The 16,421-nt window shown below is 44.7% G+C and overlaps 1 protein-coding gene across 1 annotated transcript in view; it reads right to left on the reverse strand.

The window, feature by feature from the left end:
- Positions 1-3,072: 3,072 nt before the first annotated feature.
- The window catches only part of LOC115111481 (breakpoint cluster region protein-like), a 40,153-nt gene continuing 26,804 nt past the window's right edge, over positions 3,073-16,421 (reverse strand). Inside the window, 15 exon segments of the mRNA XM_029637568.2 lie at positions 3,073-5,009; positions 6,330-6,492; positions 6,638-6,743; positions 6,892-7,026; positions 7,418-7,557; positions 8,923-9,032; positions 9,366-9,425; positions 11,658-11,789; positions 11,885-11,982; positions 12,524-12,598; positions 12,747-12,851; positions 12,950-13,025; positions 13,226-13,345; positions 15,103-15,268; positions 15,409-15,530. Coding sequence (XP_029493428.2) covers positions 4,920-5,009; positions 6,330-6,492; positions 6,638-6,743; positions 6,892-7,026; positions 7,418-7,557; positions 8,923-9,032; positions 9,366-9,425; positions 11,658-11,789; positions 11,885-11,982; positions 12,524-12,598; positions 12,747-12,851; positions 12,950-13,025; positions 13,226-13,345; positions 15,103-15,268; positions 15,409-15,530 — 1,698 coding nt within the window. The 3' untranslated portion in view covers positions 3,073-4,919.

Here is a 16,421-nt window from a genome sequence, read left to right on the forward strand (position 1 = left end):
AATGAGATGTATTTATTTTATTTCACCCTTATTTAACCAGGTAGGCTAGTTGAGAACAAGTTCTCATTTGCAACTGCGACCTGGCCAAGATAAAGCAAAGCAGTTCGACACATACAACAACACAGAGTTACACATGGTATAAACAAAACATACAATCAATAATAGGGTAGGAAAATCTATATACAGCATGTGCAAATGAGGTAGGATAAGAGAGGTAAGGCAATACATAGGCCATGGTGGCAAAGTAATTACAATATAGCAATTAAACACTGGAATGGTAGGATGTGCAGATGATGAATGTGCAAGTTGAGATACTGGGGTGCAAAGGTGCAAGATAAATAAGTAAATAAATACATATTACAGATGAGCTATTTACAGATGAGCTATGTACAGGTGCAGTGATCTGTGAGCTGCTCTGACAGCTGGTGCTTAAAGCTAGTGAGGGAGGTAAGAGTGTCCAGCTTCAGAGATTTTTGCAGTTCGTTCCAGTCATTGGCAGCAGAGAACTGGAAGGAGAGGTGACCAAAGGAAGGATTGGCTTTGGGGGTGACCGTGAGATATACCTGCTGGAGCGCGTGCTACGGGTGACTGCTGCTGTGGTGACCAGTGAGCTGAGATAAGGCAGGGCTTTACCTAGCAGAGACTTGTAGATGACCTGGAGCCAGTGGGTTTGGCGACGAGTTTAAAGCGAGGGCCAGCCAACGAGAGCATACAGGTCGCAGTGATGGGTAGTATATGGGGCTTTGGTGACAAAACGGATGGCACTGTGATAGACTGCATCCAAATTATTGAGTGGAGTGTTGGGAGGCTATTTTGTAAATGACATCGCTGAAGTCAAGGATCGGTAGGATGGTCAGTTTTACGAGGGTGTTTGGCAGCATGAGTGAAGGATGCTTTGTTGCAAAATAGGAAGCCAATTCTAGATTTAATTTTGGATTGGAGATGTTTGATGTGAGTCTGGAAGGAGAGTTTACAGTCTAACCAGACACCTAGTTATTTGTAGTTGTCCACATATTCTAAGTCCGAACCGTCCAGAGTAGTGATGCTGGACGGGCGGGCAGGTGCGGGCAGCGATCGTTTGAAGAGCATGTATTTAGTTTTACTTGCATTTAAGAGCAGTTGGCGGCCACGGAAGGAGAGTTGTATGGCATTGAAGCTCATCTGGAGGTTAGTTAACACAGTGCCCAACGAAGGACCAGAGGTATACAGAATGGTCTCGTCTGCGTAGAGGTGGATCAAAGAATCACCAGCAGCGAGAGCGACATCATTGATGTACACAGAGAAGAGAGTCAGCCCAAGAATTGAACCCCGACGCACCTCCATAGAGACTGCCAGAGGTCTGGACAACAGGCCCCCCAATTTGACATACTGAACTCTATCGGATAAGTAGTTGGTGAACCAAGCAAGGCAATCATTTGAGATACCAAGGCTGTTGAGTCTGCCAATAAGAATGTTGTGATTGACAGAGTCGAAAGCCTTAGCCAGGTGGATGAATATGGCTGCACAGTAATGTCTCTTATCGATGGTGGTTGTGATGTCATTTAGGACCATGAGCGTCGCTGTGATGCACCCATGACCAGCTCTGAAACCAGATTGCATAGTGGAGAAGGTACGGTGAGATTCAAAATGGTCAGTAATCTGTTTGTTAACTTGGCTTTCGAAGACCTTAGAAAGGCAGGGTAGGATAGATATAGGTCTGTAGCAGTTTGGGTCTAGAGTGTCTCCCCCTTTGAAGAGGGGGATGACCGCAGCAGCTTTCCAATCTATGGGGATCTCAGACGATGCGAAAGAGAGGTTGAACAGGCTGGTAATAGGGGTTTCAACAATTTCGGCAGATCATTTTAGAAAGAGAGGGTCCAGATTGTCTAGCCCGGCTGATTTGTAGGGGTCCAGATTGTCTAGCCAGGCTGATTTGTAGGGGTCCAGATTGTCTAGCCAGGCTGATTTGTAGGGGTCCAGATTGTCTAGCCAGGCTGATTTGTAGGGGTCCAGATTGTCTAGCCCGGCTGATTTGTAGGGGTCCAGATTGTCTAGCCAGGCTGATTTGTAGGGGTCCAGATTGTCTAGCCAGGCTGATTTGTAGGGGTCCAGATTGTCTAGCCAGGCTGATTTGTAGGGGTCCAGATTGTCTAGCCAGGCTGATTTGTAGGGGTCCAGATTGTCTAGCCCGGCTGATTTGTAGGGGTCCAGATTGTCTAGCCCGGCTGATTTGTAGGGGTCCAGATTGTCTAGCCCGGCTGATTTGTAGGGGATCCAGATTGTCTAGCCAGGCTGATTTGTAGGGGTCCAGATTGTCTAGGCAGGCTGATTTGTAGGGGTCCAGATTGTCTAGCCAGGCGGATTTGTAGGGGTCCAGATTGTCTAGCCCGGCTGATTTGTAGGGGTCCAGATTGTCTAGCCAGGCTGATTTGTAGGGGTCCAGATTGTCTAGCCCGGCTGATTTGTAGGGGTCCAGATTGTCTAGCCTGGCTGATTTGTAGGGGTCCAGATTGTCTAGCCAGGCTGATTTGTAGGGGTCCAGATTGTCTAGCCCGGCTGATTTGTAGGGGTCCAGATTGTCTAGCCAGGCTGATTTGTAGGGGTCCAGATTGTCTAGCCCGGCTGATTTGTAGGGGTCCAGATTGTCCTAGCCAGGCTGATTTGTAGGGGTCCAGATTGTCTAGCCCGGCTGATTTGTAGGGGTCCAGATTGTCTAGCCCGGCTGATTTGTAGGGGTCCAGATTGTCTAGCCCGGCTGATTTGTAGGGGTCCAGATTGTCTAGCCAGGCTGATTTGTAGGGGTCCAGATTGTCTAGCCCGGCTGATTTGTAGGGGTCCAGATTGTCTAGCCCGGCTGATTTGTAGGGGTCCAGATTTTGCAGCTCTTCCAGAACAGATTGATGAAGAACATGTATTTAATCTCTGTAGCTCATGCAGCTGGTTTGAAGAATATTTGTAGCTAATACATTGTGAGGAAAAGAGAACAAACATCCACATACGGTGTAGTAGACCTACATACAACGCGTGAACAAACAAATGTAGTTCAATTATGTTCTCAGACGACAGAAAATCAAGAAAAAAATACAAAGCACATGGAAATCAACTCTTTATTGTACATGTACATACATGATTGGGATAATGACTACAACAGTGTCTGGAAGGAAAAAGAGATGTCAATTAAGTGATTGCTGATAGGCTACATGCAAACAGTCAGTTAGCCTAACAGTTTCATATGTGCTATAATGGTATCTTAACTTGCGTAACATCTCAATTCAGATATCTGTAAACATTTGGAATGATTTTCACTTTGCCAGCACAGATACATTTTCCAAGAGCTTTCGAAGTTACAGCTCACCAGGCAGAGAACAGTAAACCCCATTATACATTTGACTAGAAACAAAATAACACAACAGAAGACAATGGTGCCCGTCACAATGCCCATATTTGTTTTCATACCCAGGAGATTTGAATATTAGTGGATCAATACCAGGGTAGGGTAGGCTACCACTAAAATGTAATAAAGAGACAAAGCTTAGCTCAGTGCTATTTCTGTCTCAGTTCCACATGACAACACTGAACAGTCTGTGGTTTTAACCCTTCTGAAATAAAAACTAAATTCCTCCTGTGAAGGGATGGCGTTTTCAGATTAATGAGCTCTAATTACATCAGATCATAATATAAATGATCCTAAAGAGGAAATGCTTAAGGCCAATGTAGGACCTTTATAAGATAACAAAACTCTGATAAACGTTTGTGGTCCACTTTTATAACCTGCCAGAAATCTCTTAACCAAAACTATCACATAGGCAGCAGTTGAAGAGAAAAATATTTAAAACATATTTAAGTCAACATGCCTGCATGTTAAATATACCTACTTAAAAGTGTGATCAATCTCACATTTCTTACAAAATAAAGACAGCATTTGCATAAACATCTGGTAAACACCCCTTGGGGGGGGGGGCACAATGAAACAGGCCTAACGAATTAGCTCCATAATAAGGATTTTAACTACTGTATCTTTCGGGTTTTGAGAATTGTGCTCATTAGTGGATAACCAGTACCTCTAAAATGACTTGATTGTCGGATATAAGTAACATAAATACATTTTGACACACTATCTGTAAGTGCTCAGCACACCTAATATGTGGTAATGACAATGAAAGTATAAATATCTAAAGATCCCAAATTAATCAGAATATCAGTGTGCAATATACTGTAGTAGAGAATGTTTTTCTCTTTTGCAACAGCTGCATCATGGAGTTGACAATTTGCCTCACTTCCATCATCTGGTTAAACTATTATTACCTTTGAAAATCATATAAAGGAATGGCCTGTGCTTTGATCTGACCACATTCAATGGTTTTCTTTGTGTTTGATGTTTGTTTGATGTCAACATGGTAAGGATGACATTAGGATCATTGATCATATTGGAATGGCTTTGGTCACGGTAATGAAGTATTAGTTCTAGTATGGAATGTGCTGTTACCTCCATCTGGTGGCCATTTCGAGGAGCTGCGCTGTAATCCAGCCATTGCTGCTCAAGCACACAGTAAAAACATTTTTTGGATTCAACTAATTATTACTAAGTAACTGGTTCCAGAGGCTTTTTTTTTTGTTTACTCAACTTTTCAATCAGTGTTACCTGAACGTAACATTTTTAGTTGGCCCAAAATAATTATTTAGTTTGCCCAAAATTATTACTTCTAGTTGAATAAACATATGAGACAAGTTAAGCAAAAACATAATTTAAAGTTATGCCTAAACTTTCTCAAATTGGAGCTAAGTTTGGACCAACTAAAAATGTTACGTTCAGGTAACACTTTGATCAGAAAGTTGTTAATTAGCTCCTGCCGCAGCCATTCTTGGTCACAGCCAACAATTTACCATGGAAGGCAAAATTTGGTCAAATTCTTCCTCATATGGAAATGTCCATGCTCCCGCTATACTTCAGTGGAGAAAAGGATGCTTTGACGTTTGCTGTCCGGTGTTGGGATGCCTTCAAGCTGAAGGAAATACAGTAGGACCTGTACCTACAGAAGGGGAAAGGGACAGAGCAGAGGAAAGGGATAATTAGAATCATAACACAGACTTATGGGCTCTACAAATACACCACATGACCAGAAGTATGTGAACACCTGCTCGTCGAACGTCTCATTACAAAATCATGGCCATTAATATGGAGTTGGTCCCCCCTTTGCTGCTATAACAGCCTCCACTCTTCTGGGAAGCCTTTCCACTAGAAGTTGGAACATTGCTGCAGGGACTTGCTTCCATTCAGCCACAAGAGCATTAGTGAGGTAAGGCACTGATGTTGGGCGATTAGGCCTGGCTCGCAGTAGGCGTTCCAATTCATCTCAAAGGTGTTTGATGAGGTTGAGGTCAGGGCTCTGTGCAGGCCAGTCAAGTTCTTCCCCACCGATCTCGACAAACCATTTCTGTATGAACCTTGCTTTGTGCACGGTGACATTATCATACTAAAACAGAAGTTGGAAGGGCAGAATTATCTATAATGTCATTGTATGCTGTAGCATTAAGATTTACCTTCACTAGAACTAAGGGGCCTAGCTTGAACCATGAAAAACAGCCCCAGACCTTTATTCCTCCTCCACCAAACTTCACAGTTGGCACTATACATTCGGGCAGGTAGCATTCTCCTGGCATCCGCCAAACCCACATTCGTCCGTCGGACTGCCAGATGGTGAAGCGTGATTCATCACTACAGAAAACGCGTTTCCACTGATCCAGAGTCCAATGGCGATGAGCTTTACATTGCGCTTTGGCATTGCGCATGGTGATCTTAGACCTGTGTCCATCTGCTAGGCCATAGAAACCCATTTCATGAAGCTCCCGACGAACAGTTATTGTGCAGACGTTGCTTCGAGAGGCAGTTTGGAACTCAGTAGTGAGTGTTGCAACCGAGGACAGATGATTTTACGAGCTTCAGCTCTCGGCGGTCCCGTTCTGTGAGCTTGGCTCAGGCATGAAGTGGTAGGCCGCTCGTTGTTGGTCCTAGACGTTTCCACTTCAAAATAACAGCACTTACAGTTAACCTGGACAGCTCTAGCAGGGTAGAAATTTTACGAACTGACTTGATGGAAAGGTGTCATCCTATGACGGTGCCAAGTCACTGCGCTCTTCGGTAAGGCAATTCTACTGCCAATGTTTGTCTATGGAGATTGCATGGCTGTGTGCCCAACTTTATACACCTGTCAGCAACGGGTGTGGTTGAAATAGCAGAACCAACTAATTTTGAAGGGGTGTCCACATGTTTTTGAATATGTGGTGTACCTCAATCTACCTCAGCAACAAAAATCAACATCGAAGCTTCCTTTCAATAGACACTATAGTACCTGTGACATAACCTCCAGTGACCAGCTGTCATTCATAGTGATGGGCTGTGTGGCATTGCTTGGGATCTTGCTGTCTTTCTCAGAGGGGCGGAGCAGGGTGGGGCCAAAGACCGTGGCCAGGTTGTGGAAAGACATCTTGTTAACGCTCTCATTATCAGCAATCCTGTAAGAACACAGATGAGATGAAGTCTCAGCTTGTGGGATGCAGAGAAAAAGGAAGGAGAGATTAGCAAGAGGATTTGAATGACAGATATCTGACTGTATTCATGTGACAGAACAGAATACGATGCCACTTTGGGGGACTATACCTCTTTAGGTGGTCCAGCAGAAAGAGGAAGGTGACCAGGTTGGGTTCTGGGAGTGATAGCAGCAGGTTCAGCATACAGCTCTCCTTAGCCACACTGTCTGACAGGGCTGAAAGAGGATACAGTTAGCTTTTTTTATGGTAACTGTACTACCTGATCTATGTTTAATGGTTTGTTAAATTTCACGCTTATGCTGTATTCACTATGACAATATGAAAAGCAAATGGTAGGCTTTGAGGTTACAAGGAGAGACTGACCGATGCCTCCAGCGAAGTTGGGGTACAGGTCATCTGTGAAAAGAGGTTCCGGCAGCTCACGGAAATACAGCTTTAACGTTCCAGCAATGGCATTCACATCCATCTCACTCATCATCACCGACACATCCTTATTGTCTGTCAGTCACAGGAAGGAAATGAATGATAATCATGGGGGAACAGTAAGCTGCAAGACCGTATAAATAATAGCAATCCATTAATGACATTGTATACCTCCTGCTGTATTATTTGCAGGTTAGCGTTGTTGGTCACGTTATGGAGGCAGCTCTGCAGAGTGCTCACTAGCTGTCACAGCCACAAAGTCATAACATCTGATTAAAGTTATGTTGAGGACAAAAAAACAAATGTTTTATTGTCATGACTTTTTACAATATAGCATATTTTGATTTTGCAGTTGGCCTATCTAAGGGAAAATCGCTCAGTTCTGCCTCCAGTACAAGACTCATGACAATAAACGTCAACCTGCGTATTATTTGCTATGGAGGAGATCCAAGGTCTGTGTACTCACTGGCATCAAATGCACCCTTTAGGGCCTGGATGTCTGTAGCCACCCCTGAGACCCGGTAGATTCCCACCTCCTCCATGCCCCGGCGCTCGATCTCCTCTACACACTGCTTCACGATAAGGGGCACCTTGGACCGCTCCCGTCTGTCAAGGACACACACACAAACACACAAACAACAGGATTAAAACAGGATCAATGCAGGAGAAGTCCAGTGCTTTACACTACTGTTACCTGTGACTGCACAACAATCTCATTTCTGACTACACAGCTGGTGTTTAGGTATTGTGGTAGTGCATAAACTATATTGAGATTCTTTTTCTGTTTCAATATAATATCTGTTTAATAATATAATATGTACAACCTGTTCCCCAGTATGTACAACCTGTTCCCCAGTATGTACAACCTGTTCCCCAGTATGTAAAACCTGTTCCCCAGTATGTACAACCTGTTCCCCAGTATGTAAAACCTGTTCCCCAGTATGTACAACCTGTTCCCCAGTATGTAAAACCTGTTCCCCAGTATGTACAACCTGTTCCCCAGTATGTACAACCTGTTCCCCAGTATGTAAAACCTGTTCCCCAGTATGTACAACCTGTTCCCCAGTATGTACAACCTGTTCCCCAGTATGTACAACCTGTTCCCCAGTATGTAAAACCTGTTCCCCAGTATGTAATACCTGTTCCCCAGTATGTAATACCTGTTCCCAGTATGTAAAACCGGTTTCCCAGTATGTAAAAGCTGTTCCCCAGTATGTAAAAGCTGTTCCCCAGTATGTAAAACCTGTTCCCCAGTATGTAAAACCTGTTCCCCAGTATGTAAAACCTGTTCCCCGGTATGTAAAACCTGTTCCCCGGTATGTAAAACCTGTTCCCCGGTATGTAAAACCTGTTCCCCGGTATGTAAAACCTGTTCCCCGGTATGTAAAACCTGTTCCCCGGTATGTAAAACCTGTTCCACGGTATGTAAAACCTGTTCCACGGTATGTAAAACCTGTTCCCCGGTATGTAAAACCTGTTCCCCGGTATGTAAAACCTGTTCCCCAGTATGTAAAACCTGTTCCCCAGTATGTAAAACCTGTTCCCAGTATGGAGAAATGGCCGCTGCCTTCTAGAGAGTAAAGATAGTAAACTGAACACTAAAAAGACGTCCATCCTGCAGTATTGCATCTTCAGCACTATAAAATGATGTTTTCTCAAATAAAAGCTGCCCATAAGGGACTGGAGTTTAGAGTTACTTTACAAATTATCATGAGAGCCTTGGGATCCCTATGAAAATAGAAAAACCCAAACAAGGCATGTCTTTGAGAGTTATTCCTGGCCTTACATTGAAAGTGAAGGAGGTTGGAGGAGGTATCCCATTAATTTGGCAATATTAGGTCTGATCTGAGTTGGTCACAGAAATGTGGTATGCATTACAGGAGCTGGGGCTCTCATGACAGGTTTAACATGAGCTGATTTGGTTCTGGGTGCTGAGATTATACAGAGGCTAACAAAGACACATTCACTCACTTGGTTACAACACTTATTTTCACCCCAAACACGCCTGACTGTTTCCGCGAGGGCATTCTCTTTAGACTGAACTCTCTGCTGGTGAACTTCATTGACAGCTTCACCTCAATCTGCACCAAGAGAAGTTAAGAATTAGCCAGCAGTCAGAGAAATGAAGACTATTGCATGTAACATCATCAACACAGTACATGTAAATACAGGGGTCACACTTAATATTGAAAAGTCTTTATACCCCAGTAATCATCATGGGAAAAACCATTGTAATTACCATGTTATACAGGCCTAGATAACTTATTCAACAAGGTTTACACTAGCCACTGGAGAATAAAGTGGTGCCAAAAACGCTCCCTTTGCAAAATAAAAAACAGTAAGATGTTGTTGTTTCGGAAAAGATTTGTGCAAAACAGTGAAGATTTAACATTTTCTATGCTGGTAATACATACTCCGTTCATGGTGATGACTGTTCTTTGCCAGTCTTTGCTTTGCAGGGTCTGGGGATCCAGCTAGAAAATATGGAGACATCTGTCAGTCAGAGCAATCATCTGACCCAGTAACACTGTGCAGACAGACGCTGTATGGACATCATGATGCTGTGGGATTGATGCAGTCTTTATCTCAGTACAGACATGTTATAGTACTGTATTAATGACATCCATTTTATTATTAAGAACCAATGAGATATTTAAACCACTCTAAATCCTGCTTTGTAAGAATGTTTCGCACAGTTAGCCTCTTGATCCATTCCAATTGATCAGAGAATAAAGCAGAATATAACAAATCAAAACTTAATGAAACTGTCCATATTAGAAGGAAATGATCATTTCACAGAAGAAAAGCTAAAACTGGACAAAAGGATTGATTCAATGATGAAGATGGTTATTTAGCATTTCTTTCCAATCAGTAAGCCTGGATCTTACATATCAGTTACTCATCACTTTCCCTCATCCTTACATAAACTCCATATGGTTGAGTAGTGTCAACTCAAGTTACTGTGCTATTTTAATCATCTGACTAATACCAAGCTGCCAACAGTTATTTCTAGTGGTCAGGCACAAGTGTTGTGATAACATCATCTCATGGTATTCAGATGACCAACCATGACAGATGTCCTCTCAGCCAAGGAACCAACAGACACTCAATATAACTCTGATAATCTTAATCTTTTTGTTCTGTGGACATCTCTCTTACATAAGGCAGTGGACTTATCAAAAGAGAATAGAGTATTAAGTATGAGAATATAACACATTCAAGGATACTTAAAATATGTACCAACTAAGGATGCATGTACATATTAAAATATATCTACCCTACCCTCTATTAATGTTCCTAATCAAATACCATCCATGACAAAAATAAAGAAAGACCATTCTCTCTCTTATGTGTGCCATGTCTTTACCTTCTGTCTGAGCAGAGTGCTGCGGACCTTGCCCCACAGCCGTGCCCCTGTGCCTGGGGGCTTCCTGGGACCTATGTCCCCCTCATCCTCCAGAGAACAGCTGCTAGTGAACTGACTGCTGGTCTGAACCAGAATCAGCTCTTCAGTACAGGTCTCACCCATTCTTTTAGTTGAGACTCAGTCGCTCACTCTACTTTCACCACTAATGTACTGTACCAAACAATGGGACAAACAAAACAAGACAGCAGTCCAGAAAAGAATCTTCCAAATCAGCCACTCTGTCCTAAACAATCCCCAACTAACAGCATGGATCCCTCTGATCTGATATGGTTATTGGATTGTCTCAAAGAATCCTGAGGCCCGCATAGTCTTTTAGTGGTCCAGTAGAGTCCCCCACAAGTGTGTGTGTCCTATCAACTTCTTAACCCTGTCATGCTATCAATCCTTCCACGCCAGATAAAAAATAAGTTGAACAAAGGCAGCCACTCGACCACGCTGCCTCCCTGTTGTTCCAGTTCCCAGATGGATCTGTGGATTAACTCCTGAGAATCCCCTCCTCCTGTGATTATGGACACACGCTGGCGGCTGCTCAGAGGTTGTTATGAGCACTACAACCCCAAGCCTCCTACAGGATCCTCATCAGTCACCAGTTAGTTGGTAGATATGTTTTGGGTCTACTGGCTCCTCCTAACTGAGCGCCTTTGTCTGACCCTTTCTCCTTTCAACCAAACCCTCCCACATCTGATCTGTCTCTTTTTAATCCCCAAACATTTGGGCACACATGCACACACAATGTTCAGACTGCCTCTCCAATCAGCACTTATCTCAAATTCCACAAACAGATCAGACCCAGGCCAGAGGGTCACACACAATTGAATTGAAGTGTGGGACCACGTTGGTTGTGGATTGTCCAAAAAGACAATAGAAACAGCACATTGTCTATTCAAAAGACAAACATACAATGTTCTGTATTGGATGTTTTCAGGGTTCTTCTGAGAGGGGTCCCGCTCTGTCTCACTTCCACTGGATAGATATGTACCAGGGGCTACATTTGGTCAGCCCGTTTCCCTTATCAACTGTAATCCCCCTCTGTCACAACACCCCATCACCAGTCAGGCTGAGGTGACCCAGGAGCATCCCCCACAGTCCTTTTCCTTTTCCACACCACAGAACCACATATGGTGGGATTATCCACAGACAGGGAAGCTATTGGGGCTGGTATACTAGATAAGTCATTTTCACCACTGTGGCCTATTAGTTAATTCAGCTATGTCACTGTTGACACTGTAGACCAGCGTGACAGGCAACACAAAATGTGCTTCATACGGTCAGTCCGTACCTGTATCTGTCCTTTGGCCATGATCCTGTCTGTGTTCTCTCCGTCCTCCTTGTTTTGCTTGGCTTTGTTGTAGCACTTCTCATAACACAGCAGCCTCAGAGTCTGAGAGCCTTCCAGCTCAATCTCAAACTCCTGCAGGGAAACAGCAAAAAAAAAACACGTACAAATCAATCCAGCAGATAAGGCTGAATAGACAGGACACTATAACTGGCACGTGGCATCCTCACCTCGTTCCACTTGGGTTGTGTGGAGTCTCTGTACACTCGTGTCTTGGCTTTGTTCACAAAGTAGCCAAAGGAGTCCACCTCCAGAGTGCAGTAGAGATCTGTGTGGAAGAAGAAACAGTTCATGGGAGTTAGCGTGGTTAATAGGGATACACACTGAGTCACAGTAAGACCTGGATGGAGGAGTATACATGTACTTTGCCCTACACTGTTAAACCATACTTTATGACAATCCTCACAATACAACTTGCCATGTCATCTGAATCTGGTAAGTACTGAGGATAATATTTCATCTCCAGAGTATGTTTACATCTGGATTAACAGGTCAGATTTGTTATAAAATAAGAAAAACTGTATGCATCTGAGCTGTACGCGTGACTGTATTTGGGACACAGAGTGAGACGACAGGGGTTTTCCATCCAGACCAGCTGTGGCCGGACCACAGTGTTCCTTGTTAATCCTCAGAGTTCTGACTGTTCCCCAGCAGCTGCTCCCCATGGGAATGTCTGCTGACTGCCAGGTGACAGCCGGACTGGAGGAGACTGACAGCGGAAGGGAAGGACAGCCTTGGCTATACTCCATTCAAGGTGATCAGGGTAGGACACCAAAAATATGGAGAAAATACACAACTGAGCCACTTACTCAAGCTCTGTTGGAGGCCTGATGCAGAGTGAACAATGACATTCAGAAAACCGTAGAATCCAGACGATTCATCTTCTAAAGAGAGGAGAGGGAAAAGTCATGAGAGTTGTTCAATCAAAAACAATACTAATAAACATCTCCCTCTCTTATTATTTATAAGTGTGGCATTACTAACCAGCCTTCCATCCTTACTAATACTGTATCAGTTGTGTCTATGGCCTACCTTCTTTATTCATGGTCATTGGTATAGTATGGACCGTCTGAAGCTTCACACATGAGTTGGTGAGCATCTGCAGCTCCAGGGAGGTCAGAGAGAAGCTTTTGAAACCTGCAGGAGGGAATGGAGTTCAGAGAGAGACTGACGGCCACCATCAGCTCAATTATGGGATTGTCACAAGCATTGCTTATGTTGCAGAGAACACTCACACTTCTTCTGTTGCTCGCGGATGATGTCCTTCCACTCTGCACGTTCGTAATCTGACGAGATGAGGAATGTGAAGCCCTGAAACACACAAAGGAACATGCTGTACAATACAACAGACATCTTAGCAATGCTGTACCACATTTCTACACCTGTAGGGGGCAGCAGATCCCGGACCAAAATATTTCAAAGTACAAACAATGAGCTGTGTAGTTGTTAGATATGACCTTGCAGGACCATAGGTGCAGAGAGAGAGAGGAATCAGTCAGTGGCTGGCTCACCTTGCCGTTCCTGTTGGCCACTCTGAAGGCCATGCTGGGGGACATGAGCAGCAGCAGAGACTCCTGCTCCAATAGCTTCTTCCTCAAACGCTCTATCGCCTTCCCTCCTTTAGTGGTTCTCTGCACAGACGCATATAGAAGAAGAGCACTCAGGCAGCTGCTGCCGTCTCAATGTATAGCACTGTCTCAGTCATTAATGGCTCTTATGAAGTCATGATCTGGTCACCTCGCTCATCAACTCATCCCTGACCGCTGGCTACGTCCCTTCCGTCTTCAAGAGAGCGAGAGTTGCACCCCTTCTGAAAAAACCTACACTCGATCCCTCCGATGTCAACAACTACAGACCAGTATCCCTTCTTTCTTTTCTCTCCAAAACTCTTGAACGTGCCGTCCTTGGCCAGCTCTCCCGCTATCTCTCTCAGAATGACCTTCTTGATCCAAATCAGTCAGGTTTCAAGACTAGTCATTCAACTGAGACTGCTCTTCTCTGTATCACGGAGGCGCTCCGCACTGCTAAAGCTAACTCTCTCTCCTCTGCTCTCATCCTTCTAGACCTATCGGCTGCCTTCGATACTGTGAACCATCAGATCCTCCTCTCCACCCTCTCCGAGTTGGGCATCTCCGGCGCGGCCCACGCTTGGATTGCGTCCTACCTGACAGGTCGCTCCTACCAGGTGGCGTGGCGAGAATCCGTCTCCACACCACGTGCTCTCACCACTGGTGTCCCCCAGGGCTCTGTTCTAGGCCCTCTCCTATTCTCGCTATACACCAAGTCACTTGGCTCTGTCATAACCTCACATGGTCTCTCCTATCATTGCTATGCAGACGACACACAATTAATCTTCTCCTTTCCCCCTTCTGATGACCAGGTGGCGAATCGCATCTCTGCATGTCTGGCAGACATATCCGTGTGGATGACGGATCACCACCTCAAGCTGAACCTCGGCAAGACGGAGCTGCTCTTCCTCCCGGGGAAGGACTGCCCGTTCCATGATCTCGCCATCACGGTTGACAACTCCATTGTGTCCTCCTCCCAGAGCGCTAAGAACCTTGGCGTGATCCTGGACAACACCCTGTCGTTCTCAACTAACATCAAGGCGGTGGCCCGTTCCTGTAGGTTCATGCTCTACAACATCCGCAGAGTACGACCCTGCCTCACACAGGAAGCGGCGCAGGTCCTAATCCAGGCACTTGTCATCTCCCGTCTGGATTACTGCAACTCGCTGTTGGCTGGGCTCCCTGCCTGTGCCATTAAACCCTACAACTCATCCAGAACGCCGCAGCCCGTCTGGTGTTCAACCTTCCCAAGTTCTCTCACGTCACCCCGCTCCTCCGCTCCCTCCACTGGCTTCCAGTTGAAGCTCGCATCCGCTACAAGACCATGGTGCTTGCCTACGGAGCTGTGAGGGGAACGGCACCTCAGTACCTCCAGGCTCTGATCAGGCCCTACACCCAAACAAGGGCACTGCGTTCATCCACCTCTGGCCTGCTCGCCTCCCTACCACTGAGGAAGTACAGTTCCCGCTCAGCCCAGTCAAAACTGTTCGCTGCTCTGGCCCCCAATGGTGGAACAAACTCCCTCACGACGCCAGGACAGCGGAGTCAATCACCACCTTCCGGAGACACCTGAAACCCCACCTCTTTAAGGAATACCTAGGATAGGATAAAGTAATCCCTCTCACCCCCCCTCCCCCTGAAAAGATTTAGATGCACTACTGTTCCACTGGAGGTCATAAGGTGAATGCACCAATTTGTAAGTCGCTCTGGATAAGAGCGTCTGCTAAATGACTTAAATGTAAGTGTTTCAACATTATTATAATAAAGTGATCCGTTATAACACTATAGGGACTTCCCCTCTTTCTGATATCTGTTGTCACCTTCTCTCTCTGGAGCTCATTCTTGATCTGTGAGATTCTGATCTTCATGGCGTCAATCTCCTCGTCCTGGACCTGGGGTATGGGCGTGGCCTCCGAGTCCTCGATGGTCTGGAAGGTGAGGTCTGACAGTGGGATGTACCACTTACAGTCATACTGCTGGCCTTTCCTGGAGAGAGACAAACACACACACACACACACAAGAACCATCAAACACATACACACACACACACACACACACAGACGTAAGGAACACCACAGCCAGGATATTAAACAAACCATCTGGTCCATCAGTACCTCTACACTTACCCTGCAGTCTGTTTCTTCAACTTGGCACAGAGAAGTAAGTCTGTGAAGAGGAAGACATGGCGAAGCTTTCTGGATCCCTCCACCAGCTCCACCATGAAGCAGTCCCTCAGCAGCTGACGGTTCTACAGAGGCAAAACAGGGAATCACACATTCATTGGATATTTTATCTATTCATATTCACACCCTTAACCCCCTCATTCAATCAATTCACAGAACACAGATTATACCCAGAACACAGAATCAGTAGTTGTCGAGTGAGTTTCATAAACAATAAATGTACTCTGATGAATCACGTGACTAGGGTTGCAAAATTCCGTGATTTCGGGAAAACCAGGGAATTTATTGAAAGTTGCTGGAATTTTGTATCCCTACATATGACACATGGTCACAACATGTTATTATGGCCCTAAAGTGGAACCAGTATCTGATGTATGTGGCCTGACTGGTTCTAGACAGGAGGAGCATCTCTAAAAGGAATAATTGCACTGAATAGCAGAGGTGAGGACTCGAGTCCCATGACATATTTGATGACCTGACACTTGACAAAAAATAAAATAACTTTACTTGGACTTGGAGCCTCAAGACTCGACTTTGACTTGAAATTATCTGGCCAGGTTTTGTAACGTTTTACAAAACGTCACTCATTTTGTGGCACAGAGTCTCTACTGTCCAAGCAGCCAGAGACAACTGCATGCCAGCGTCACACTTGCAAAAAAAGCAGATTGGCTAGTTAAAAGGCACACTTGGCCCTCTGATTGGACTTTCAATCAACAGGTCGAGTGAGCTAGCACAGTGAGTTTTTTTTTGCATCAAGCAACAATTTCTAGCATAGGGCTACTGGTCTGATAATTGATCATTTACTTGAATTTGGAATTTGTTGTTAAAATTAATTACATAATCAAAATTTGTTGTAGACAAGAATAATGAAAAAGCCCTCTGGTAGTCTCAATAAATAGACACATTTGTATTTCAGTCATTGCACGTATATGTTGTTTTTTTCCTGACTTGAAAAA

Source organism: Oncorhynchus nerka, linkage group LG27 (assembly GCF_034236695.1).
Source record: "Oncorhynchus nerka isolate Pitt River linkage group LG27, Oner_Uvic_2.0, whole genome shotgun sequence".
NCBI classification, from domain to species: Eukaryota; Metazoa; Chordata; class Actinopteri; order Salmoniformes; family Salmonidae; genus Oncorhynchus; species Oncorhynchus nerka.